The 25,033-nt window shown below is 46.8% G+C and overlaps 1 protein-coding gene across 1 annotated transcript; it reads left to right on the forward strand.

The window, feature by feature from the left end:
• Nucleotides 1-416: 416 nt before the first annotated feature.
• LOC108023891 (uncharacterized) lies at nt 417-24,491 on the forward strand. Its single transcript, XM_017093577.2, has 9 exons — nt 417-895; nt 6,872-6,936; nt 16,099-16,498; nt 17,327-17,487; nt 18,106-18,307; nt 18,639-18,890; nt 18,946-19,889; nt 20,117-20,320; nt 23,390-24,491. Exons 3-9 carry the CDS (start codon nt 16,104-16,106, stop codon nt 23,665-23,667), a joined length of 2,436 nt encoding a protein of 811 aa, XP_016949066.1. The 5' UTR covers nt 417-895; nt 6,872-6,936; nt 16,099-16,103; the 3' UTR covers nt 23,668-24,491.
• The last annotated feature ends 542 nt before the right edge of the window (nt 24,492-25,033 follow it).

Genomic DNA, 25,033 nt, shown 5'->3' on the forward strand with positions numbered 1-25,033 from the left:
AATGATATTGAACGTCGTGTGTGCCCGTTTTGAACCCTCCGGGTTCTGTTTCTTCTGCTGCCGGGGGATTCGGTAATCGAAATTATGAATGGACCGCGACGGGACTCAATGAAACATGCCACATGTGCCGCAGAAGAGAGCTGCCGCAGCGAAGAGAGCCCGAGAAGAGCGTCTTCCGAGTCATCCCAGTCTTCCGAGTCTGCGCGAGTGAAATGCAAACAACAGACAGCAGAAGACACACTCACTCGCTTTTCCCCCGGAGAAACTCACTCAAACGCTGGCTCAAAACGAGCGTTTGGCTCTGAGCCATTTGTGTTTGCGGCTCATTTCTTTGGCTTTCTTTGCCTTTGCCGCTTTTTGTGCTGGCTTTCTTTTGAGCTCCGCGCTCGGCAGCAGTTTAAAACGTTGCCCATTGTCAAGGCGAACGCACGCGAGCAGCGCAGCAGAAGAAGCCAGTGCCAGCAGAATAACTCAAAACTCCTCCGAGAGCAACTTATATAACGACTGATTAGCCGGAGTTTGCTTTAGTTATTCGGTCAACTCTCGACGGTCAAGTTCGCAGCGATCTCGCGACTTGCCAAACAAAAATAAATCACAAAACACACCGAATCGCGCTGCCAGGAACCCTTTGTCCGTGGCTCTGGCGAAGGAACAGCCCGAGTCAAGTGCAACATTCAGTCCCCAACGTTCAAACCAATGTGCAATGTGTGTAATCAGCAAACAGTGATCATTTACATACATGAATAAAACTCATCTCGAAAGTGAAGCGTGACTCAGCATCGATAGCCGAAAAAGCCAGCAGAACAAGACAATCCGAAAGGAAAGGATACTTTTCGGTCACTTCTGAGAATCACGACCCCGAGTTACAGTTGCGGTTGCAAGTTATTCTGGCCAAGTGAGTGTTTATTAACTTTTACCACACACACGTATTATGTTATGTGCGATGACAAGTCAGAAATTCAGAATCACAATCAGGAACAGAAACGGTGATCGGCAAGAATGCTCCTCTTTGTTTGAACAATCTGCCCTGAGAACAACCTTGGGTCGATTGATTACAGCATTTCCCGATCCTCAGAGTTCAAAATAAATAATTCAAGTGCTTTTAATAGCGGTTCACTTACCTTTCGAAATACTCTCTTGAATTTCCCAGCAGCTTAGTATAGCTTATCTCGGTGATATTACTTCAGAAGACAGGGAACATCAAGCTGCAAGTTTTAAAACATATTAATATAATTTAAAAACATTTATTTTTAAGAAAATGTAAGGTAAACCTTTTTTTTTTGCACCCAAAAATAAGTAACTTATATTTAAAATTCCCAATCTCATTTTAAATATTTACTGGAAACTATGTCATGTTTGGTGGTTTTATTTTGCTAATTTCTCGCCCATTTTGAGCGTTAAGAAAACATTTAATAAAGAGTAGAGCCAAATCTTCCCAAGACTTCACATTCCATTGTGCAATCACATAGAATGCATCCAGATTGCAATTGCGATGGCATCCATAACATTTGCATTAATTGGCAACGGATTCATTAAGTTTCGTTGTCTTGTGCTGTCTTTTATAGATCATCTAGAGTCCCCATAATTAAAAGCGAACACAAGTCGGGCAATTAAAATAATTAAGCCCCAGATGTGGTGTGAAATCCACAATGCAACGTGTCAGAAGAACAGAACCCGCAACCAAAGAGTGCGGAGGAAAGATAATAGAACCCAGGACTGCTCTGGGACTGCTGATAAAAGGCGATGATGATCTGGAGAGCCCGGGTTAAGGTCTGGAATAGGAAGAGGCCCGAAGACCACCGGCTGAAATGATCCATTGAATGTCAGCTACCGTGTTTGTGGGCTGCCTAGGCTAGGGCTCTTCCACGGCCTTCGGGGAGTTGGTATTTAAATTTGCCCGCAATAATTGCCCTGGCCATGAATGGGCTTTGGCTCAGGCTAGGAAGCTTGGAAGCTTGGAAGCTAGGGAGTTGGCATCATCATGATGACATGACAGTTACAACACAGCCTTCCTTCGCCTGGCAGCTATTCATTTACGCAGCCTGCCAGTCGCCGTTGATTAGACGAAGCGTGCGCTTTAATTGCCGCCAAATGGGCAAGAAAAGAGATGGCCAAGATGGCCAGGCTGAAGGGAGAGGAGCAGCTCCAAGAGCCTTCGCCTTCGGCCTGGCAATTTGTCATGTGCATTTAATATTCGCCTGGGCCTGGGCCTGGGCATGGGTCTGGCTATCGGCCTGGGCTTCCGAGCCTCGGAAAACAATTTGCGTTTGTTTGTCCAGCTTGTTTGTTGCAGTTAGCGTTGATTAGCCTCTGCAAAAAGTTCTCCCATTGCAATTACGGGCAAGCAACATCAAATGCCACAGCAGCTGTGCCTCAGAGCCATCTGAAGCACCTAGCATCCAGAATCTAGATGCCACGGCCCCTCCCCACACACTCTGGTGTCAGCAAAGCAATTTCAAATGTCTGGCCGGGCGGATTTTATATGGGATTTATACACCCGACCAGACCCACCGCATTTGGGCGTTCACTCTGCTGTGAAATTGATAGATTTAATTTGACATTTGGCGCAAGTCAGCGCTTGTGCCTTTGCTTTTGCATTTGATTCCTACCTTCCAGGCTGTGAGCTCTGCGCTTTATGCTTTTTCTATTCCCTCCATTTTGTAATTTACTTTTGCGGCTGACAGCGGTCATCAATGGCTAATCAAGTTGTCGGCGACGAGAAGAAATCGCGAAATGGATTCTAAGTAGCGAGATTGCCTTGCGATTGCGATTGTGATTGTGATTGTCAGGCAGAAAAACCGCTTCCGTTTCAGTTTAACCAGAGGAAAATTGATTGATGGACCGCCGCTAGAATTGTCAATTGTGAAGAAATCTCCGCGTCCGAGCTCGCCATCTGAAAGCCGAGCCTCATTTGGGTTAACAGTTTTGCTGTTTGGTTTTCGGCGTGCCAAATTTCCATTTTTGTTTATTTGCGATTGTCAGCTTTTGGGTCAGCCGGCTGTTTGGCCGGCAATTAGCAAAGATTTATCCAACAATGGTCGACGGATGGGAAGTAACATAACTGTTTGGATTACTTGGCATTCGGCTGGGCCAGCGATTAGCTCTCATCTGGGTTTTGGGCACCTTTTTCGGGGCTAATGTCGCTTGATCTGATAATTTATGCGCAAGATCCGAGAAACTGGGTTGAGAAATTATCGAAGGAAATTGGCTGATGATATCATCTGATGAGAGCCGCTTTCTACACGTCGGATTTCCCCCCGAGAAGAAGATTAGCTGGCTGGGGAAGTTAAGTACAGTTTATCCCACGACTCGCGTGGTCATATCAAGCTATGAAACCGTTTTGATCATGTGAATTACACTTATTAAGTATACGCCCTGTTCGATCGCCTCTCTGGAGGCTAATAACACGGCAGCAGCACAACCTGTCCGTCAAAATGCTAGCTCGTTTTGCACTTGAGTCGCTTTCATTGAAACGTGCCCGATCTGAAGACATGCAGTTTGGCTAATTCGCTCAGAAGTGCTGCCCGAAATAATTTGCGATTGTGTGAAAGTATTTCGGCTGCCGTCTTCTGTTGCGGTAATATTTTAATGGAAATTTAATTGAAAAGCAAATGGCTTTCGCATGCAGCAGTGGCAGCATTGGCAGCAGCCGGCGGCTGAGATTTCTGAGCCAAGTTCAGAGACATCGGACATTGACAATTGAGAGTTTCACTTTTCGCACACTCGAAATATCAATGAACCCAAAGTCAAAGTCAAAAGACAATGGCAGGAGTTGCCATCGCCTCCTGCCTCCTGCCGCCTGGAGGCAATCCGCCATGCAAAAGCCAAAATACGAAGGAGAAAAATGGACCCAAGGTGGGGATAAATGACACCAAAGTTTGGGCAAACGATTTCAGACAGAAGAAGCGGCCGCCGAAAATCAGCAAGAAATAATCGTTGAAGAATTTGACTTTCGCTTGTTTGGCTTCCTTGGCCATAAATAAAACGTCTTTCTCCCCCTGTCCACAAAAAAAAGCCTTGCGATTGTCGCCGATTAAATGCGCGAAAACGAAGCAGAGGAGGCTGGAAACGCTTTGGGTGCAACTCGGGCTCAGGCGAGACTCAAATTCAAACCCATCTGGCACGACCAAATGGCAAAATGGCAATCGCCATCGCAATGCCAATGCCAAGGCGTTTGTATTTGCTTAAACTTTGACATTTGCCAGCTGGCTCGCCGATGGATATGTGGATGCAGTGCCTCATACATATTTGTCTGCCAGCCGCCAATGATAATGCCGAAAAGGAAAAGCGCCAATTGGCTGGGAAGAAAAGTAAAAGCACGCTCAAGGATCCGAGAGGCATGAGCACGGGACATCTGCTGGTCGAACACACCACATACCACCACCAAACTAAAGAGTAGAATAAATAAATGAATCATTAAAATAATCAACAGAATAAATTAATAAACATTAAATGAAGACATCAACTCCGAAAGGTTATCTCTATTGAAGAGATTAAATGATTATTAATGATTACAGTGCCCAGTTTGGCAATCCTAAAGTCATTAAACTTCTTTAAGGCTTTAAATGGGCTTTGCATCTTCATACCCATAAGTAAAAGGACACCCCAACCTTTTCAGATCCCTTCTAAATATACAATAAGTCACCTTAAGCCAAGGTCACTGCAAGACGAGTAGCGCCTCTTTGGATCTAACCTCTGACTCACGCCGAGGACTTCCCTCCCCCAAAGCCCTCTCTATAGTTTCACCCGTCTGGATTTCGCTTTCAAGACTTTCCGCGAAGCCAAACAAATTTAATGACAATAATCCAATAAACGCTAAAGCCTCGGGATCGTGACAAAAAATCTCGGCTGGGTGCACAAAAGAAAGCGCCGCAGACCTCCAGACCCCGCAGACCTCTAGAAGACCCCTTTTCCAGGGGTGGGCGAGCGAACAGCCGGTGGATGCCATTGAGTGCTGTTAACATTTTGACATTGCCTGCGTTTCAGTGCGGGAGTGTAGACGTACCCATGCTATACAAATGTAAAGAAGAGTCTTCAGATTGGGGCAAGAATTACATTAATAGGTTGGATTTCCAGAGTTAGTGGGTCTGCTTTTCCCTCCACCGGTAGGGGAACGTGCCTGGCATTTGGGCATTTCCATTGTGCTGGCCATGCATGTCTGTCCGCCTTTATGAGCCAGCCAACCACGGGTTTTTCTAGCTTCCCTGGCCTCTACACCCATTCAATGGCATTTTTATTATTTCGTTGGTGGTTGCTTTTTCGGCTGACCTCAATAGAAAGTGTTACAGTTCAATGTCTGAAAAGCTGAGGCAGAGGCTGTGGCCGGAGCTTCCGCCTGTCGTGGTTCTTTCTTTCCTCGCCGCCAGCGGAAACCTCTTGTTGTCTGAAACTGCTGACGTCAGCCGGTGAAGAGTTGTGGCAACCTGATACAGATCGAAAGTAAGAGTTGAAGATCTTGCAGAAATCTCCAGTTGATTAGAATGCCCGGCACTCCATCATCAAGACAATTTGCATTTTAAAACTGCCAAAAGAAAGTGGCCAAAAAAGTGGCCAAAAAAGAAACGAGCATCGGGAGCATCGAAGTCGGGCGCGTGCATTGCATAGTTAATTGTGCAAATGTTTTCAGTCTTCAGTGCTCAGTTGTTGCTGGTTAGAGGTTGATAGCCGCGAGAATACAGTGAAGATTGACCGGGAGAAACTTCGGCGAATTTCCATGTTAAATGGCTGCACAGGGAGAAAATAGAGGTACTTAATCGATTTAAAGGTGTTGAAGAAATCCCGGGGGAACAAAACCCACCGATGCTTAAAAACCTTTTCATATATGTGAATTTTGTTTTATAAATGGTTTTTAAAATTTTTTAAATATTTTTTCAATATAATCTTTTTTATATTTACCTATTTAAAATTTTTAACATTTGTTACCCCTTCAAATTGATCATTCACTTTGTCCCTGCGTTCTCCAACTGTGCTCAGCCCGAGCTGCTAGTTGAGTTATTTGGCTTTTGGCCAAATTTAATTTCGTTATTTATAAGCAAATTTGCACTGCCTCGTTTTGCAACCCCTGCCGCCTCCAACGACAGAAACAAAAACCGCAATCGTCGACTAGGTCAACTTTCGCTAGCATGGAATGCGAAATGCGGCAGCAGCAACTGCAGCAGCGGCGAGCAGCAGCGCAACTGCAGCACTGCAGCAACGACAACCACTGCCACAACAACGACACCACTGTCAGCCAATAATAAAGCAAGAAGCTAGAGAAGAAGCTCTTGGAGCCAGAGCCCGGGGAAAAAGCCGAGTTCTGTGAGTGACTGAGGCTCTGGCTAATAATACCCACCGAGCTCGATGCCTTGGCCTGACTGGCCTCGCTTTGGCCCGGCTTTTGTGGCTTCCTTCTCCGTATTCTCTGTATTTCTGCGCTTAAATAGTTGCAAATAAATTGTGTGGGTAGCGGTGGAAACTGGCAACAGCAAGTAAATTACTTCAATGTCACCTGCTGACGATTCAAACTCCAGATAAGCGCTCGACGTCAAGACGGATACACCATGCAGCCATCCAGCCATCCAACCATCCAGCCATCCATCCGCTGGAGTCGCTAGCATAGTGTGGTGTACTACACATACGATCTCCCTAAGTTTTCTCTCTTTAATGAAATTATCGCCGCATCTCATTGTTTGTTTGCAGTGGTAAAAATTATTTATTTAGTTCTCGTTTTCACATTAAACGTTGTCACACTAAACTCAATTGCCTCGAGATGCAGATGCAGCTGCCCAGATCTGTATCGGGCGTACTTTAGCTTTAAGTGGGTTTGTGGCTCAGAAGCGGGCCCATTGTTGCAGGCAAATATTTAACTAATTTGCATTTGTTTGCCTTACAGATACAGCGCGAGCGACCCGATCTGGAGTTTTGAGAGGATTGAAGACACGAGAGCAAACAGTTAAGGTATGTGCCAAATCAAATATGGCCTGGGGGTTATGTCAAGTTCAGAGTGTCAGGCCCCAGAATCGACAATGGGATGAGAATTCTATTTAAGAGCCGCCCGGCAGGCAGGATTCCGGGTATTTTTTAAGGCCATCCCGTTGACACAATGCACTAAGTTATTCAAAGGCAATTTCCCAGAACAGCGGAGCGTTCTACTAAAACCATAACAATTTTTCGAGGGGAGCGGAAGTCGGCTGCTATTTTTACAACGGGAAATATTTAAATATTCATCAAAATGAAGTGCGAACGATGAAACAGGAGAAGCATAAAACCCGAACCAGTGAGTTTAATGGGCGGCCCAAGGTGGAAAATGCAATCGAGAAAACTGCAGTCGGTCATAAAGTTTTATACCAACGCCATTCACTGGAAGAGCTCTTATCCAATCTTTGAATGCGCGCCGTGATGGGTTTTAAATAAATTAAAGAAACCAGGGAGTGCGAAAGGAAGTGGATTTAGTGCGTTTGCAGTACATAAAAAGCATCCCGTAGTTAGCATCATCAAGATTTCGGTTCCAGAAACTCCGATGACGCTAGAACAAGGTGAACAAAGTGAGATTCGTTTAGGCCGAATTCAGGTGCATTCCGACGCACATCGACGACCCAGTTTCGGGTGCTCCGCCAACTAGGCTGACGTTTGGCTAAATAGCAAATAATTTGGCGTGGGCTGCGATATGCCTGTGTGTGAGTTTCCGACTGACGTGCAGACACTGCATAAATTAGCTGTCTATATAAAGCATTAAGATCTGGTATAAGAACCAGGCAAGGCATAATTGTGCAATGAATATTGTTAGCCGAGAACAGAGAACAGTGAACAGTGAACAGTGAACAGCGAACAGCGAATAGCGAACAGCGAGGAGGGAGCCCAGTTGTCGTGGCTTCTTCTCTGCTCCTCCAGCCAGTGTTGCATGCCGTTGGCCTGTTCCACTTTTGAGATGCTTTTCTCGGCAGCCTTTTCGCCTAGCTGCCGATAGGCGGAGGAACAGAGATACAATTCCACGGCCATGGCTGCGAGCCGAATAAACTGCACGCAGAGGACCAGGGGCTTTAATATTTATTGCGTTTTAAAGACGCATTCGAAATGGAAGCATCGCCGCAAATGGCAACTGTGCCCGGGCCATAAATCTTGGCCAGTGCAAATTATATAATACGATCCGTTCTATATATAAACGTGGCCAATTGGGCTACTGACTCTCTTTTTGGTGGTTATTTATGGCTCCATACAAGTCGCAGTCGCACTCCGATCTCCGATCTGCTTCCTTTGCACAAGGACTTGATTTCTCTTCCTCTGGCAAATGGCGGGGATAAATGCAAACACCTGAACCGGAAGTCCAACTGCGATGCTGAGATATTGATTCTGATTGCCCGGCAGCAGCGAAAGATCAGCGGCCATCGAATGTGTGTAATGATGGTTAATAAATCAAACGGAGAATTACCTGGAATTCTGCAGACAGTCTTTCGCGGCGGCAGCGTTTGTCCGCCAGATTCCTCAAGCTCTTCGGCCGGCTTCGCCTGGCCTGGCTCTCTGCTTTTTGCTGCCTTCCTGTCTTGGCCAATTCCACTCGATGGATGCCAACAAATTAGCGCAGCGTCGGCAAGGCGAAATCATAAGGCTGCAAAGCCACTGGTCCGTCAGTCTATCAATCAGTCAATCTATCTATCCATCTGGCAAACAAACAAATCCCATTCCCATTCCACGCCGCACTAAAATTGCTTTGCTTCTGTTTGCTTAGGCCCGTGTGTTTGAGCTTTGAGCACGAAACTTGTTTGTTTCCCGCGATGTTTGTTTGTTTGTTGCACTGTGGACTGTTGGTTTGTTTGTTGTCTTAGCTGCCGTAAGCCGCTTTTAACCCCTTGAGTGCCACATATTTAAGTGCCTGCCATTCATCCTTTGGTCCGCCTGTACCTGTTGTGCATACAGAGCTTGTTGACAAATGGCTGGATGGAAAGGTATTTCAGTCGCGACAAAAGGAATGGAAAATTGTATTTTTGTCGGAGGAGGAGATGGGGTTTATCCAGCGCTACGTTCGGATATTTTTAGCCAGAAATATACAAAACATTTGAACCTCTGAACATTTGATGGTCCTCCAGTCAGGATTACTGGCTTTGTTGACCAATAAAGCGAAATAAACTTGTTTTTAGTATACGCTCATCAAAGAACAAATCGCTTTTATAGGCCCATTTGTTCACGGTCTATCATAAAAGCCCAAATCGAATTAAATTGCTATCAAAACATTTAGCTAAAAATTGAACGCACGTCGTTAACTCATCAACCATGTTATCTTTACGGGCTAATTGAATTTGTCGCCAGCTTCGCTGCGCATTTAAATTGCACATTCTATGTGCATCTTTCGCGCCAAAACGCCAAAACGCCAAATGGCCAGGCCAGCGCTCGCAAATGGGTTAATGGCACATTCTAATCGACCCCAACACACGGAGAATATGGCTGATATGGCTGAAAGTCGAGATCTTGGCCAGAATTCTGGCCCCGAGTTTAGATATTTAGATGGCAGCCGTTTGCCAGCAGCCAGACGGGCAACAATGTGAACGCAAATTGGCTTCAATGCAAAAAGCGTCGACAATTAGCTGCGCGGTCGGTGGCTCAGTGGCTCAGCGGCAAAAGTGGTAAGGTGAGGTGGCTCGATGGCTCGGTGGCGCAGCGGTTCAGTGGCTGCATTTTCTGCAGTGGGTGGTTGTTGGCATATGCAGTTTACAGTTAGTTTGCGCCATGTTGACAGTTACGTGCGCCGACAGCTTCCACCTGCCAAGCGAACAAATGTTGCATAAATTAGCCAGCAAAACTGGAGCGGCCAATTCACATTGTTGCCCGTTGAGTGTTGAGTGTCGTACGCTGGCAGTGGATGATGATGTTGCTGCCACCATTCACAGCCTTTTGTACTTGCGTAATGCCTTTTCACGCAATTTATAACCGTTTTTCCCTCCTGGGAAACTGGGTCACCCGCCGGCAGGAAAAGACCCCCAGCAGGTGCAGCCCGGCTCAGTTCAAAAATTCTTGCAATTTGCATTTGATTGAGTCGTAAATTTGCAACGCACACATGAGTTGCCTAGTCGGTTGCCTGGATGGTCGGCGGCCGGGCGGTGGGTGAACAGTTAACTGGGCATAAATCATACGACTGTGGGAGGCCCGACCGCCGAGCGACCTGATTTCCAGATTTTCTGATTTCCAGGTCCAGTTTTCTAGCTCTCGATGATGATGATGCGACTTTGGCGTGCGCTTTTCAATTTGTTTAGATTTTGAGCGGGCGGTTTTTCCTCTTGTGTCTCGGCCTCTCGGTCTCTCGGCCGTTTCCTTTTTCGGGCTTTGTCGGGATTTATGTTGGGCTGTCAGCGGTTTTCGGTTATGAGTCTCGGCCCCAAGAATTTCCCGAAAGAGAAAAGCCAGCGACGACGACGACACGTGCCGCCCGGGCATTCGATTTCGAAAAAGCACGCTTTTTCTGTGTTGTTTTTCGCCTGGCAGTTTCCATTTAATTTACGTCTGGCCGGCTTTCTTTCACTTCTGTGTGCTGTGTGCTTCTTTGAGCCAGTTTGCTAGAATTTCTAATAGCCGGCCGCACAGAGCAACTAGCATTCATTATTGTTTGCTTTTAAACGCTTTTTTATTGACTCGAATTAGCGCTCAAGTAGAATTTGATGCCATCGGACAATGGAGCCGAAGAATGGGCAGGTGAAGGCCGGAATACCATAATGCCGGAATGCCAGAAGACCAGAACGCCACAACGTGGGCTGCTAGAAAGCGAAATGTGCTTGGCCACACGTCCCAAAGAACTCTCTATTCTCCAATTCTCCGGTCCCTTCTGGATTCCTCGCTTGCACTACCAGCCATAAAGTTCTGTTTGTCACGTAGTTCAAATAAAATGTGTTTTTATGAGGCGATTAGTGGACGCTCTTGTACGGGGCCTAAAGCATATCAACGGCCGACAAAAAGTGAAAAGAATGTCAAGTGTTAATTGCCTGGCTTATGACCATAAAGTGTCTCCTGCTCTGAGTGCCGTCTGCTCTGATGAAGATTAAGTTGTACCTGGTGATGTGCCTTTTCTTTATGGCTTTCCAAGTGCCATGTTTACGATGTATCTTTCAGATATGAACCATAAATGATTATGGACGACCATCCTGGGATATCAGATTGATGCCAAAGGGTTTTTAGATTGTTTTGAAACATTCGCAGCCCCTAGAATTTCAAGTTGGCCACCTAAGGCTAGAATTTTAAGAAATGAAATTTAGTTTATGGTCCTTCGAGCCGGGTAAAGAGTGTTAATTCCTTGCATCGACGATGAAGATAAGACTGTAATGAAGTTTCTTGCCTTTCCTTCTAGTTTTCTTAGTGTCTTTTTATGGAGCTCCGTGGGCAGCTAGTAGCCCAAAGTTTCAATGTTATGTGGACCATTAATGAGTGAAGATGGTCAGTTCGAATGGAGAAGGGTTGCGATGCTGTCAGTCCAAATGATCCACACAACATACCACTGATCGTAGCTCAAACTGAGCGCGATCCACCAATCAAATCTCTGTGTTCTCCGGTCAGAACAATGCTACCCGTAGATTTGCCCCTGCTTTCCATGCCAACTGTCATTCCTCAGCCTTATCACGGGCATTTATCGAGTCGCTTTGGCAGCGAACTTGTTCTGTATCGCGCCGAGTTCCTTAAGCATTTCTGCGATACTTGTGCGAGAGCATTCTGAATGACATTATCTATAAACTAAACAACGCAATTTGCATTGCTAAATGGCTGGGGATGTATCTGGAGATCCTGGGATTTCAGGGGAGAAACACGCCCCGCATGGGGCGGCCTCGAACATAGCTGAAATTCCTTGGCATGTCATGAGCATTTGTGCGGGACTCCGTTACTCTGAATGTTAGATGTTAGATGGAGTTCGCGTTGCTCTGGCTTCACCGTACGGTGTTCTTTGCGGCCGTGGCCATGTATTTATGCGCTCTAAACATTGTTAGTTATGCAACAGGCGGCAGCAACCAGTCCTCGCCGTCTCTTCCGTCTCCACTTATGCAGCATGACAACACAAAGAAGACAACCACGACAACATCAGCAGCAATCATTGGCGGGCATCGATGATGGCAAGGCCTACATTTCAATGTCAGCTTGCCCAGTGCTACCAATCAAGTTGTTAACTATGCAAAAGTAGTAAATTGCGAAGCGGACAAAGCATCAGCACCACTCGGAGCCACTGCGAGCCACTCTGAGCCACCGCACCACTCTGCACCACAATTGTTATGAACTGAACTTTAAATAACAATCAGCCAAGTGCCGTTAAATGAATGCGACATTGTTCTGCTGCTCTGAAGTTCTGCAGCTCCGCAGTTGCAGCTCCGAGCTGAGCAATATTAATTTGCGGCCTTAAGTTAAGGCTAAAATATTTGCATAATAAACGCCAACGCCTTGGCAAAAGCCGGCTGTTTATCTCCGGTTACCGCCTGCCCATCGGCCAAAAGCGCATTCTCATCGTCAGAGCATTCTGAATCCCATTTTTATTGGTGGCGGAGGTGGCGGAGGTGGCCGAGGTACTGAGGTGGTGGTGCTGAGCCACTGCAGTCGCTCACCTCGTACATTTCCGAAAAGTAATGGCCCGGCCAACAGTGATAATTTATCACTGGCCAGCAGCCGGACATGCGGCAAAGCTCAACGGTACTTGCTGGCCAACACAATGCCAGTTTTGGCCCGGTCCCTGGTCTCTGCAGGCGCGCGTTGGCAAGTCTTTGGACTGAATCTGAATCGCCATTGTGCACCGGTCTCAATTTGTGCGCTCTCGGCCAGAGCAGCACAATCAAATTGATATTTGCTGCTATATTTAGTTTATGATAATGCCGCCGCGGCGACTCCAGTGCTAATATGCTGCTTCCTCCTGCCAGACAAGCACTCATTTCTCGGCAGGCCGCATTTATTATGCATGCTCAGGCTGCGATTGTAAGCCTGCAGTCGGCAGGTTTTCCTCCTGGCTTCCACTGAGAAAGTGTTTTTTTTTTAAATGGCCGCAAAGTCAATTAGCATTTGGCATTTAGTTGGCATAAATTCAAATCGAACGATCGAAAATATTGTTATGCCTTCTGTGGGAACCCGCTTACGAATTCGAAACTAGAGAAATTTTTATTGAATATATTCAGCAGTGACCTTTCGGCCAGTCAGTAAAGCAAATCGAATTGAATATAAACGTTTTCAATTAGATTTTCATCGGCGAATGGGTTCATCTTTTGTTTTCACTTGCGAGAGAGTCAGACGGTCGGGGCGAAAAGCCATTAGCAAATTGTAATGGAAACTCTGCAGGCCGCAATCAAAGCCCCACACACATACGGTTAGTTCGTTGCTTGAGTCTTTTGTTTATGGGCCAAACATTAACAAGGAGGAATCTGGCAGGCCGACTAGGAAGCAGCTGCGAATGGCCGGGTCTCACCTAATAACTAACCAAATTGTATCTCTCCCTCTGTTCGATTGGAATCGCCGAGTAGTTTACATGATTGATAGATGGAAAACCGCTTGCAGCGGCGATGCGGCGGCTTGTTAACGTTCAATTAGTGAAATTGATAGACATATCTAGCCTCGTCGAGGGAAAATCATCAGCCGTTCGTTCGCCGATGAATCAAAAGTCAGCAGATAGCAAGGGAAACCGGGAAGACAAAAGAACGTTTGGCTGGCCACAAATTACAGCAGCGGGTTAATTAAAATGTAGCTGCCTTTTTCGGAGGTTCTCGGTTACGCTCACATGAAAATTCTAAGTGCTGTGGAACCACAGAACGTTTTTCTTTTCCGAATCCAGGGTTCCGAATCAACCGCATGCCACACACACGCACATTTACCGTTCCTCCGGCTTTTGGGCCACTCTTCTCGTGGCTTTTCTGTCCACTTTGGTCAATGGCTCATTACATTTGTGGGTTAGCAGGTGAAACTGAACCGAATCGAAGGAAGAGCTGGGGGAAGGGCCAGGGAGGGGCCAAAAAGGCCAGTAGAGAGATAAGAATGGGTCTGAGAGCAAAGTCAATGTTTCAGCCCGCGGTGGCTTATTAAAAGCGCGTTGCGTTGCCCGTCGAGGCCTATAATTAGCATAAATTCATTCATACCACTAATTGCAAGTGGAAGTGAGCGTTCCGTAATGAGTTCGCCTCTGGTCTCTTCCCATTTTTCCATCTCATTCTTATTTTCTTACTTTGCCGTTCAATCGAGCAGAAGAATGGTGGCGGTGGCGCGCGGCGGCGAGACGTGGTGGTGGGACGGGATGATCGAGGGGTTCCAGCTCCGGGTTGCAGGTTCCAGCCACATATTGTTTTTAGTGCAGTATCTTAAAGCATGTTATTAACATTAACGGTTCTTTCTCCCCGCCACCATCCCAGCCACTCTTGTTTGGCTTTCATAATTTATGTGTGAGCCGCTGCCGCAGTCGAAGGAGGAGTGGGCGTGTCCCTGGTTTTGCATGCAACCCACCTGCCGGCTAACCCCTGCCATAATTAATTATGTAACTAACGAAACATTAAGCAAGTGCCCAGCAAGAGAGCTTAGGCAAAAATGCACGAAAAATGAAATAAAAAACGAGAAAATCCAAACGAAAATCTTTTCTCACGCAGCCGCTTATTAACCGCTAAATCTCCTTCGTTGTCTCTCGGGCAAAATAATGAGCCACACTTTAGATTATCTCACAGGTGGTTCACCAGCGCGAATCTCGGTTTTCCAACTGCTATCCCCTTTTTTACTGCCACACCGCCAGCCAGTGAAACTCACTTTTTACGCTCTTGTCGGCGATCGACAGCCGAAACGCATAAAAGTATTTTACAACATGAAAATGTCTTTTTGTTTGCCATTTTATGAATGTGCCATACAGCTTGAGATCACTTTCACGCCGAAATGCGGGAAACAGTCAGTTACTCGCAAATAAAAAAGCGAGCGTAGGAAATACTGCTGAAGATCTCAGATTTGCCGGCTGTAAAGTGTTAATTGTTTCGCGCGTTTGAAGCGAGATTGCATAATTGGATTAGCAAATCGTTATGACGGCGGCAAGGAACTGTGACGGCAATTTGTTTATTTGGCTACGCGCCATGTCAATGACTTCTGAAGTGACATGTTCGAGTCCAAATATAGACAGCAAGTCAAATAGCAAAGTTAGAGGGGGTTCACCCCGGGATTTAACTGACTAACCCGTTTTCTTGTTTCTTAGTAGAGTAGGTTGTAAACTGCCTGACATTACTATGATCGTACTACCATGCAGACGAGAAATCAGGAGTCATACCTCCGTGACCTCATAGAATACGGTGTTCGTCTTTAAATTACTTTTTAATCCCTAGTATTATGTGGAAAACCACAGTTATTATCACACCTGACTGATCATTAAAAATTCGAGGCATCCCTTTGTGAATAAGTTTCGCTTAAATTTATTATGTGGTAAAACTGTAAGGGCTCATATTTCATTGGTAATAATATTAATTATCACACCTGACCGAAGCACCTATGTAGTTTGCGCTCTGTGTATCTGGCACATTGCACACCTATACTTACTAGGTGGAATCTAGGCCCCTGGGGTTTCTCGGGTCTCTCGGATCTGGGGTCTGGGATCTCCCAGCGTGGTGCCACCTACACCCGATCTCATCCAGACACTGCCTATCCGTAGTACTGCTCCCAAATAATTCCCAGGCGGCGGCGTTTTTCACACATAAAACTTCGCCCCACTAAGGGGCCCGGGCAATGTTTTTGTTCTGATTGTTGCATATGCAACTGTGGTATATGCACAATGGAAAGAGCAGAGATCGCTGTAAGCTGTAAGCGCAGCTGTAGCTTTAATTAAACGCTGCGAACACACAGCGAACAAGTCAGGCAATTAAAGCTCGAGCTCAGAAAGGCCAGAGGAATACCTCGGAATACCAGAGAATACCATCGAAGACACAAAGTTCCGTTCCGTTTTCATTCCTGGGCGAGCAAAGCCCCCGTGGAGGAACCCTGGACTCTGCCAAGACTAACGCCAAACTAATAAAGTGCACACCAGGAATTACATAAATTGCGCGTAATGTGAAATTAGTTGCCTAATTAACATTTAGCCACCGCCCCGGGGGGAGGGCGCTGGAGCCACCAGATTACGGCTCACACTATGTAACCATATACCCATTTCAATTGCAGACAAAATGTTTCTACGCCGCTGCACCTTTCTGCTGCTGATCTGCCTAATTGCGAGTGACGCCGCCAGCGCCGCACGCAAAACAAAACGTCCTGTCAAGCCGGTCAAGCAGACCAATCCGCGCACCAATGTGACGCCTTCGCCGCCGGCAGTCGCCTCTTCTGGCAGCTCCACACCCGCCAGCACCAGCAGCACCAGCACCACGGAAGGAAGCGGCGACCAGGAGGCAGCCACGGTGGGATCAGCAGCTGGATCTGCAGCTCTGGCTGCCAGCGGAGAACTGCCCAAGCCCCTGGCCACGCCCATCGAGGCTCAGCCGGAGGCGAAGACGGACAAGGCACCAGCCGGAGTGCAGGAGGAGGAGTGCGATCCAGATATGATTGGCTTCGAGATCATAACCGGGTGAGTTCAGTGCTCAGAAGCACAGTGTTCGTGCAGGAAAGCAGCGAGGATAAATACACTCGATAAGATGCTTCTTGAGCTAAAGCTTAAACTTAAATAACTTGAAGTCTTCATTAAATAATGGCTAACCTATAGCTTTGTGATTTGCATCATAAATCAGCTTATTAAACAGATATATTCCAAAAATAAACAAACTTTCCTAGCCGCGATGGCATAATGAACAGAAGAAAATCCCCCTAACCACCTTTTCAAAACTGTCACAAGAAACAATGAAGAGTTTCACTCAACCCAAGGCTTACGCAACACCGCCGGCATTATAGAAACCTGATTACATTTTATGGCCACTTGTTATTTTCACTTTTGCTTTTCTTCTAAAAGTTTGAATTTCGTGAGCGACAACACAATAGACCGGCCGCAAGCTCGTATACATGGCTAATGAAATGCACCCCGACATCTGGGCCAATTAACATTTCCATAAGAAGAGAAGACGAGATAACGGTGCGCCCGGAAAGGGAGCCACCAAAGCATCAGCACCACCGCAGTGGAACTCTGCTAAGTGGCATATGCAAATGTGCGGTCTCCGTAGGAGTGACACTCTGTGGGTAAGGCGTGACTAATCCCGGGACTATTTCTCCCGGTGTCATCGCCCGCCGCAAGTTCGTTGCCTGAGTCTTTTGTTTGCCGTTCCGATAATGAAGACCTTGCTCGCCAGAACGTCCGATCGCTTTCGTTTTCGTTCGTTTTGGGCATTCGTTAGCCATTTGCCATAAATCGTCGGGGTATCTCGGTGTCGATCTCATTTATAAATCATCTTTCCTCACTTCTCAGCTACGTGCTCTCGGCCCCCTCGAAAATGCTGGACACTCTGCCCGGGACTCTGATGCTCACCGACTGCCTGGAGGCCTGCCAAAATAACGAGTCCTGCAGCGCTGTCAACTACGAAACCGGATTGTGTGTGCTGTTCAAGACAACCGCCGATAAATTGCCAGGTGAGTTAGAAAGTGTGAGAATTCCAAACGGCTGCGCTGTTTTATATTTCTCTTTCTTTCTGTGCCAAAGAAAGCTCAATAATTCAGGCGACTCCGCCAGCCAGCCAGCCGGCCAGCCAGTCGGTCGTTCATTCATTCATTTACTCAATTACTGAGTTCTAGTTCATGCAGGTCGGCTGCTGTGGGCCGCTGTCGTGGCCCCGGGGCATAAATCACCCGCGTGTCCGCGAAAAACATAAATAAATAAAGCGAACCTGCAGCAGCACACGCCTTTTGCTTTTTACGCACGACGCTGTTTTTGGCCCGGCCTGCAAACTAGATTTTTGCCCATTCTGCAGGCAAACTGGCTTTCGGCATATAACGCATAATTTCTGCAGCCTCAGCCTTCCCAGTCGAATCTCGAATGTCGATGCAGTTGTCGTGGCCCGGCTGATTCAGCTGATTCGGCCCGAAAGGCCGGAGCTGTTGCCCGTTTCTCAACGCCTGTTACTTTGCAGTGAAGGGGCGTGTGCGTAAAACGCATAAAATACGCACAGCGCCGTTGCCTTGCCGCATTTTCCGCCGCCTTTCCCGCCGCCTTTTCGCCACTTTTCATTTCTGATTTTCTGCGCTTTTCAGGTTCACTTTCGCGCTCGCAGTTTCCGGTTTTCACCATCTACGCACAGAAATCGTGTTTGGGCGTGCGTCCTTGCTCGAAGGCCTGGTGCATCGATCGCGTTCAAGGTTACCGCCTGCCGGAGCACGTCAAGTCTAGTCAGACGGTTCTGTCGCGACGCGACTGCTTGGAACTCTGCCTGGGAGAGACCGAGTTCACATGCCGGTGAGTGTTGAGAATGGGATGGGATTGCTCTAACAGAGATCCTGAAAAACATGCATGGTTATTTAAGGTTATAATCTGAGCTTTCGTTGATGGAAGAGTTCTTCCAATATTTAACCACAGACCGAAACATATTTTGAAAATCTATAGATCTGATCGAAACAAATAATGCCAATATTTTATGATTTCGAGCGGCTTAACTTGAACTCATCGCTCTCGTTTGAACTTGCCACTCCTTCCTAATGCCTTCTCGTACTGCTTGCTCTCTTCCACTACCTTCGCCACTCGCTTTCCGTTCTTCACTCTTCCGCCCTCTACCGCTCAATCCTCGCAGATCGGCTAACTACTACCGCCACTCGGGTCTTTGTGAGCTGTCCGACATGGACCGCATCACCCTCTCCGCCGGAGGAAGTGTGGAGCCCTACGATGGAGCCGACTATCTGGAGAACAACTGCGCCGAGGAGCCCAGCAAGCTGTGCGAGTTCAAACGGATTTCGGGCAAGATCCTGAAGACGGTGGATTCGGTATACCAGGACATCAACACCATCGATGAGTGCCGCGATCTCTGCCTGAACTCTCCTTACAGGTAAGGTATAGTTACGTGAAATGTAGGTCCCTCTCTGACATGTTATTCCGGTTAGATGCCACTCTTATGACTACAACGATACTGGAGACATGGTCTGCCGTCTGTCGCATCACAGCCGCGCCACCTTGACCGACGTGATGGATCCCTACTTGGATGTTCCAGAGGCAGCCACCTATGAACTCTCAGCCTGCTACAACGTGTCCATCGAGTGCCGCTCCGGGGAGATGATCACCAAGATTAGGACGTCCAAGCTTTTCGACGGCAAGGTTTATGCCAAGGGAGCTCCCAAATCCTGCGCTGTGAATGTGAACAACTCATTGGAGTTCGACTTCCGCATGGGTTACAACGATCTGGAGTGCAATGTGCGCCAGAGTGCTTATGGCAGGTACATGAACGACATTGTGATCCAGCACCACGACATGATTGTCACCTCATCCGATCTTGGTCTGGCTGTTTCCTGCCAATATGACTTGACCAACAAGACGGTGCTTAACGATGTGGACCTGGGAGTAACTGGAGAGATCGAGTCCTCGCTGAGCGAAGAGATCACAATTGACTCTCCCAATGTCATCATGAAGATCACCTCGCGGGATGGCAGCGACATGAAGAGGATTGCCGAGGTCGGGGATCCGCTGGCCCTGCGTTTCGAGATCGTGGAGCCCAACAGCCCGTACGAGATCTTCGTGAGGGAACTGGTGGCCATGGACGGCTCCGACAGCGCCGAGATAACGCTGATCGATGCTAATGGCTGCCCCACCGACCAATACATCATGGGCACCATCCAGAAGCTGGCGCACAATCGCAAGGTGCTGCTCTCGCAGTTCGACGCCTTCAAGTTTCCTTCCAGCGAAGTGGTCCAGTTTCGTGCCTTGGTAACGCCCTGCATTCCGCGCTGTGAGCCCGTGATTTGCGACAGCGAGGATGGCGCCAGCGGAGAGCTCAAGTCTCTGGTTTCCTATGGACGCAAGAAGCGCTCTGTGCTGAATGGAACCGATGGTGGTAAGTACTTTTTGTAGTGCCTTTTGGACTTGATAATACTAAAAATGTTAATATTTGTCCGATTTTATATCGATTTTCTCGATACTTGTCGATTAGTACGACAGTACATATCAATTTTTTTTCTCATTGAATTTAATTCTTAAGATGAATGCCGCATCATAGTCAATACTGCACATTTCTTTCCTAATTACATCCCTACTACAGAGCCTTTTCGCCTTTACTTGCAGCCGAGTTCTCGATCAGCACACGCCACCGACGTGATGTGGGCCCTGTGGATGATAACATACTGCTCATGCAGTCCATACAAATCACAGACAAGTTCGGCTTCCAGCCAGAGGATGGCACCACTACCCATGGAAATGACAGCGGTCCCCACGAGAAGGCCTATGCGGGCGTGGCCCAGGACAAGCTCACTTGCCTTAATGGCTATGGTAAGTTCGATATTCCTTTCCGGGGGCTCTGTGAAAAAGTCCAATCAACGCGGATCAAAGCCAGCTTGATTTGCATAGACAAGCAGCAGGAGGACCAGGAGCTGTAGCTGCATCTGAAGCTGTAGCTGGACGACATCGTGTCCTCCTCGCATCGTGAGGCGCTCAGCTTGTTCTTGGCTCGCTAATTTTGATAATGAATCAATTTTTCATCATTGCCGACTTGAGCAAGGGGCCTTAAATTAGGTTCTTCGTTGTCCAGAACGTGTTCTGTGTTATGATGTTGGACTGGCATCTTCTTGGTGTCTCTGCTGGCTCACGACCAGGTCACTAGTTCATCCGAGGCCGGAGCTGTGCAGCAGGATTCTGCACGCCTCGTTTTCGTGCGGCGCGAAAATCTTTCTGCACAGTTGGTTGTCCAACGTCCAGATGGCTGCTGGGGTTTCCAGCTACCGAGATTCTGGCTCTGCTTTTGCTTCTGCATCTCCCATGTGTCGCTGTCGCTGCTTTTGTGGAGCAATTGCCAGGCCGCGTTGAAGCGTTAAATTGACAGCTCGTTAGACAGATAAAACTCCACTGGACCACCAGACATCAGGCGTAAATTTCTGTGGTAATTACGCGCTGCATTTCAAGGCAGATCAGAGGCGAGCAAACCGAAGCAATTAGAGCAACGGTTCTACCTGAGCTTAAGCTCATTTGCCGCACACATTGCTCACTCCTCACCGAGATCGCCGGGCAACTTGGATATGCGTGTGCACCCAAGAGAAGATGTGGATGGCCTTCAGCTTTGGCATGCAGAGCGGCAATTTAACGCCGCATCAACGACACCCTGTAATTTGTCAAAGTTTATGAGCATTTTACATTCTTGCCGATATTTATTTAGAAACGAATCTCACCCATTAATCCAATCATTTTAATGGCCACTTTACGGTTGTTCAGGTCTTTAATTTCTGGTATTACAACGAATGGAATCGCCAGGAAGTTTTCCTCTTAAATGCAGAGCAGGCGTTTCGCTTTCGTCAAATTCGCTATTATTCATAAGTGCTTTTGCCTAAGAACCGCGACATAATTTATAATATTTGCCTAATGGCGCATTATCTTTCCCCTCTCATAAGGCATTCTAAATCAATTTAACTGAACTATTTAAAGCGGCCTTACTTGTTTATTTCCTGTAGGAGCTTTTTGAAGTAAACAGCCACTATTTGGACTCATTTATTTTCTTGGTCTATTCATTTTTCGATGGCCATTACTAAAAGCTGATTTATATTCGTTACTAATCGGTAACCAATTTTCTGAGAAGCACCGTACACATAAATTTTAGTGCTCCCGATTCCCAGTTGCTCCTGCCAGTCATTAAAAAGACATCAAGTAATAAATGCTTGATTAGGTTTCACTGAAACCACACTTCACTTTTGTTTATGTTGATTAAAAGTTTATGTTCTAGACCGATTTCAGCATATAATATGTGTGTATACAATAATTTTCTCGTTTTCTTTGATCATTTTAATGATCTCTTCACGACAAAGAACCTCGATGGGCCTTAAAAGAGATTCTAGCATTTAATGAACCATGATTTCGCTTTTAATGGCCGTATTGTAAATTAATCCTTTCGATTTATACAGTTTCTCCTCTTGAGGGGAATCGTTCGACCTCTAGGTGACTTCACTTTCGTTGCTCCGCGGGCTTTCTCAGCGCTTTTCCTCGCTCTTTGTTCTGGCTGGGGTCTCATCAAATTGTTTACCATTTTGTGGGCGCCTCAGTTCCCTGACTGCCCCCCGAAACTCCCACAACTCCGTGGACCGTTTATAGTAATTGTTATAATTTTGTATATTTTCGTTGTTCCCTCCTTTGTTACTGTTATTGTGGTTGGTCTGCTTGTTGCGATGAAAACCCAGAGTCAAATACATAAATAAAGTCCAAGTGCGTGCACTTTGTTATTGAAACTCATTCAAGTCATGGCCATCATCATGATGATGATGATGACCACGATGTTGAGGCTCTGCGCTGGTTTGTTTGCTTGTTGATTTGTTTTTAGGCTCACTTTTTATGGTCATTTGAGGAACGAACGAACGAACCAGCGAACAACCACAACATTGTTACGAAGTAATCTCTGATAGTCATCTGGCATGTCGTCGTCGCAGTTGCTCTTAAATTCTGATTTCGTGAACTGGACACGAGAAACAACGGAGGCCGCAACGCATGCAAGTTGAGCACTGCAGCTCTACTTTGACTCCGCTTTGACTTTGGCGGCACTTTCACCCGATTTCTACCGGCTTCGGTTCGGTTCGGTATTTCGAAGCTCCTCCGCCGAGGTCCGGGCTTATTTATGTGGCATGTTGCACTCTTAAGAACCCGGGCGAACGGCGAGCGGCAACGAGGGGAACATGCGATGTGTCTAGGGTATACTCGTGGAAAGTGAAGTCCAAGCCAGTCCGTGCCGAAATATGCAACTCATGCATTAAATTGTCGCTGTTTTATTTCTCATTGTTTTTGTTTATCTTCAACTTGTTGCTGTCAAACTTGGTCACTTGGTCACTCCGCTGGGTCTCTTGGTCTCGGGGCCTTGGAGCTATTCTCTTCTCCAGCCTGGTTTCAGTTCACGGCAAAGTGGGTCAAGTGGCGCCCACTTTTGTTTTCTGTGATAACCGAACTTCTGGCTTTTATTCCCCTTGTTCTCCGCCCATCGAGCGATCTTATCGAGCCTTCTGCCGGTTGTCCGCAACCAGTTTCCATCGAGACTCTTCGAACTAGATCGGTTACCCGAGATAGTCCCCTTGATTTATGGCGATAAGGGGCCGACTTCCCTTTTCAAATTGCTCGAGTACACAATCTGGAGCGAATTCTGGTTTTCAGGTGGATGGCTTCTCGAAGGGCTAAGCTTAAAAGAAGATCAAAGATTCAATGAAATAACCATTTAGAGCTTGCCCTATTTTCCCACGCGTGGGGCTATAATTTCAATGAGTTTGGAGTGTGTTTAGGGTATTCTTGAGTTAGTGCACCATATTATTTGGCTTCCAACATATAATTTCCCCCTACTAAACCCCAACCATTTTTCAAATTCCCTCTTTACAGGACTGATCATGGCCGGAGCCCTCTTCCTGCTGGCCCAGCTGAGCATCTTCGGGATCTGGAAGACCGTGCAGCGCCGCACCAGCAAGGAGCGCTACCTGTACCAGCACGAGCCCACGCCCACCATCACCTACGGAGCGCCCACCATGCTGTACGGACCCCCTCCGAACTCCTCCGCCGGATCGTCGGCCTCGGGAGCGTCCTACGGGGGCAGCGCCAAGGACACACTGAGCAAACTCTACGACAGCGGCATCAACGGGCGCTACGGACAGCAGTTCTAGGGAAGATCTGGGTGGCTCTCGCTGTTTGCCGGGAACACTTAGCTGGGAACAAACGCAATATGCCTCGAAAGCTTCAAAAGATTCGATGAGACTTGAATAGAAAATATTCGCCTAGCAGCGACACATGAAAATCATTGGAAACCCTAGATTAATCCAGAATAGGATAGGCCTACGATTAGTTTACACTTAGATTTTTGACTCCTTTTTTTTAACGATACAAATACGCATATCTCTCAAGAATGCGCGCTTTCAAATGCCTTGGAAATCGAGGTTCCAGCATTTTAAATCGGCGCATTGCCAAGAAAGGAAAAGAACGGAGAATGAACCGCTAAATTCGAATTAGTTTAGAGCTACTTGCAATCTCTCTAGCGAAAGTTAGGCTAATTATATGTTTAGTGAGAAATCTGCTTCATGTCCTCGAGCGAATTGCATTTATAACTATTACCTATTTATTATTAACTATCCAGCTGCTGACGATTCACCCACAAAGTTTGCCAAATAATTTTGTATCAAAATGTTTTGCGCCAGGCTTCTGTGCAAGGCGGCATTTCCAAATTTCCGAGGCCCTAACCCTAGACCCAAACTAATTGCCCCAACTATTTATTTTTGCTAATCGTACTTCATATTATTTATTAATTTATTAGCCGAAACGCAAGGCGGTGCTAATTACTAGGAACTTCCGGGAGATTCATTTCATCTCGAGAAGACAGGAGATGAAAATTGATAAACGAAGATTTGATAAACGAATTGTACTGATTAAGTAATGCAATAAACTCTACGCCTAAATAAATTAATACATATTTATAATAAATGTCTAAAACAAATTGAGTTCGTTTTTAATTAAGAAATGAAGGCACACGCCGAGGAACCCACTGAATTAAGAGATTAATTACGGTGGCAGGTGGGCATGTCGAAATTTATTAACGCTTTGAATTAATAAACTCCACAGCGCAGACCTTTCCCATTAACATTCGACCGACGAAACCCGGGGAACCGCTTAGCCAAATTGATGTTTGTCAAAGCGAAAGACAACCGTAGACATTATGATAATTTCACGGCCTTTTGAGCAGGGCAAACAGATGTGGCACACATGGACGTATCTTTCTGTTGGGGGCCGTCCGACGAAAGTGTTAATCAAATTGAGAGGCGGCATGGCAACGAGCTTAACCAGGCGTGTTACGATCTCTTTAACGCTCCAGCTACGCACGCCATTACTACCATTCTCGATCCTCGACTCCGGAGTCTCTGGTATTGTGGGGCACATCAAAAATTCTGAGCCACTGGAGGCGTCGATTAATCATGATCACGATGAAATTGAAATGTGCGAAAAGCCGAGTATCGTTCGGAACGTGTGCGGCCTTTCTGA

Source organism: Drosophila biarmipes, chromosome 3R (genome assembly GCF_025231255.1).
Source record: "Drosophila biarmipes strain raj3 chromosome 3R, RU_DBia_V1.1, whole genome shotgun sequence".
NCBI classification, from domain to species: Eukaryota; Metazoa; Arthropoda; class Insecta; order Diptera; family Drosophilidae; genus Drosophila; species Drosophila biarmipes.

What these genes read in the sequence shown, in the direction of transcription:
- LOC108023891 (XM_017093577.2), top strand. Translation starts at nt 16,104, where the DNA reads ATGTTTCTACGCCGCTGCACCTTTCTGCTGCTGATCTGCCTAATTGCG. An exon ending in TGCCTGAACTCTCCTTACAG is followed by an intron (nt 18,891 to 18,945) that starts GTAAGGTATAGT and finishes TATTCCGGTTAG; the next exon opens with ATGCCACTCTTATGACTACA. An exon ending in CACTTGCCTTAATGGCTATG is followed by an intron (nt 20,321 to 23,389) that starts GTAAGTTCGATA and finishes CCCTCTTTACAG; the next exon opens with GACTGATCATGGCCGGAGCC.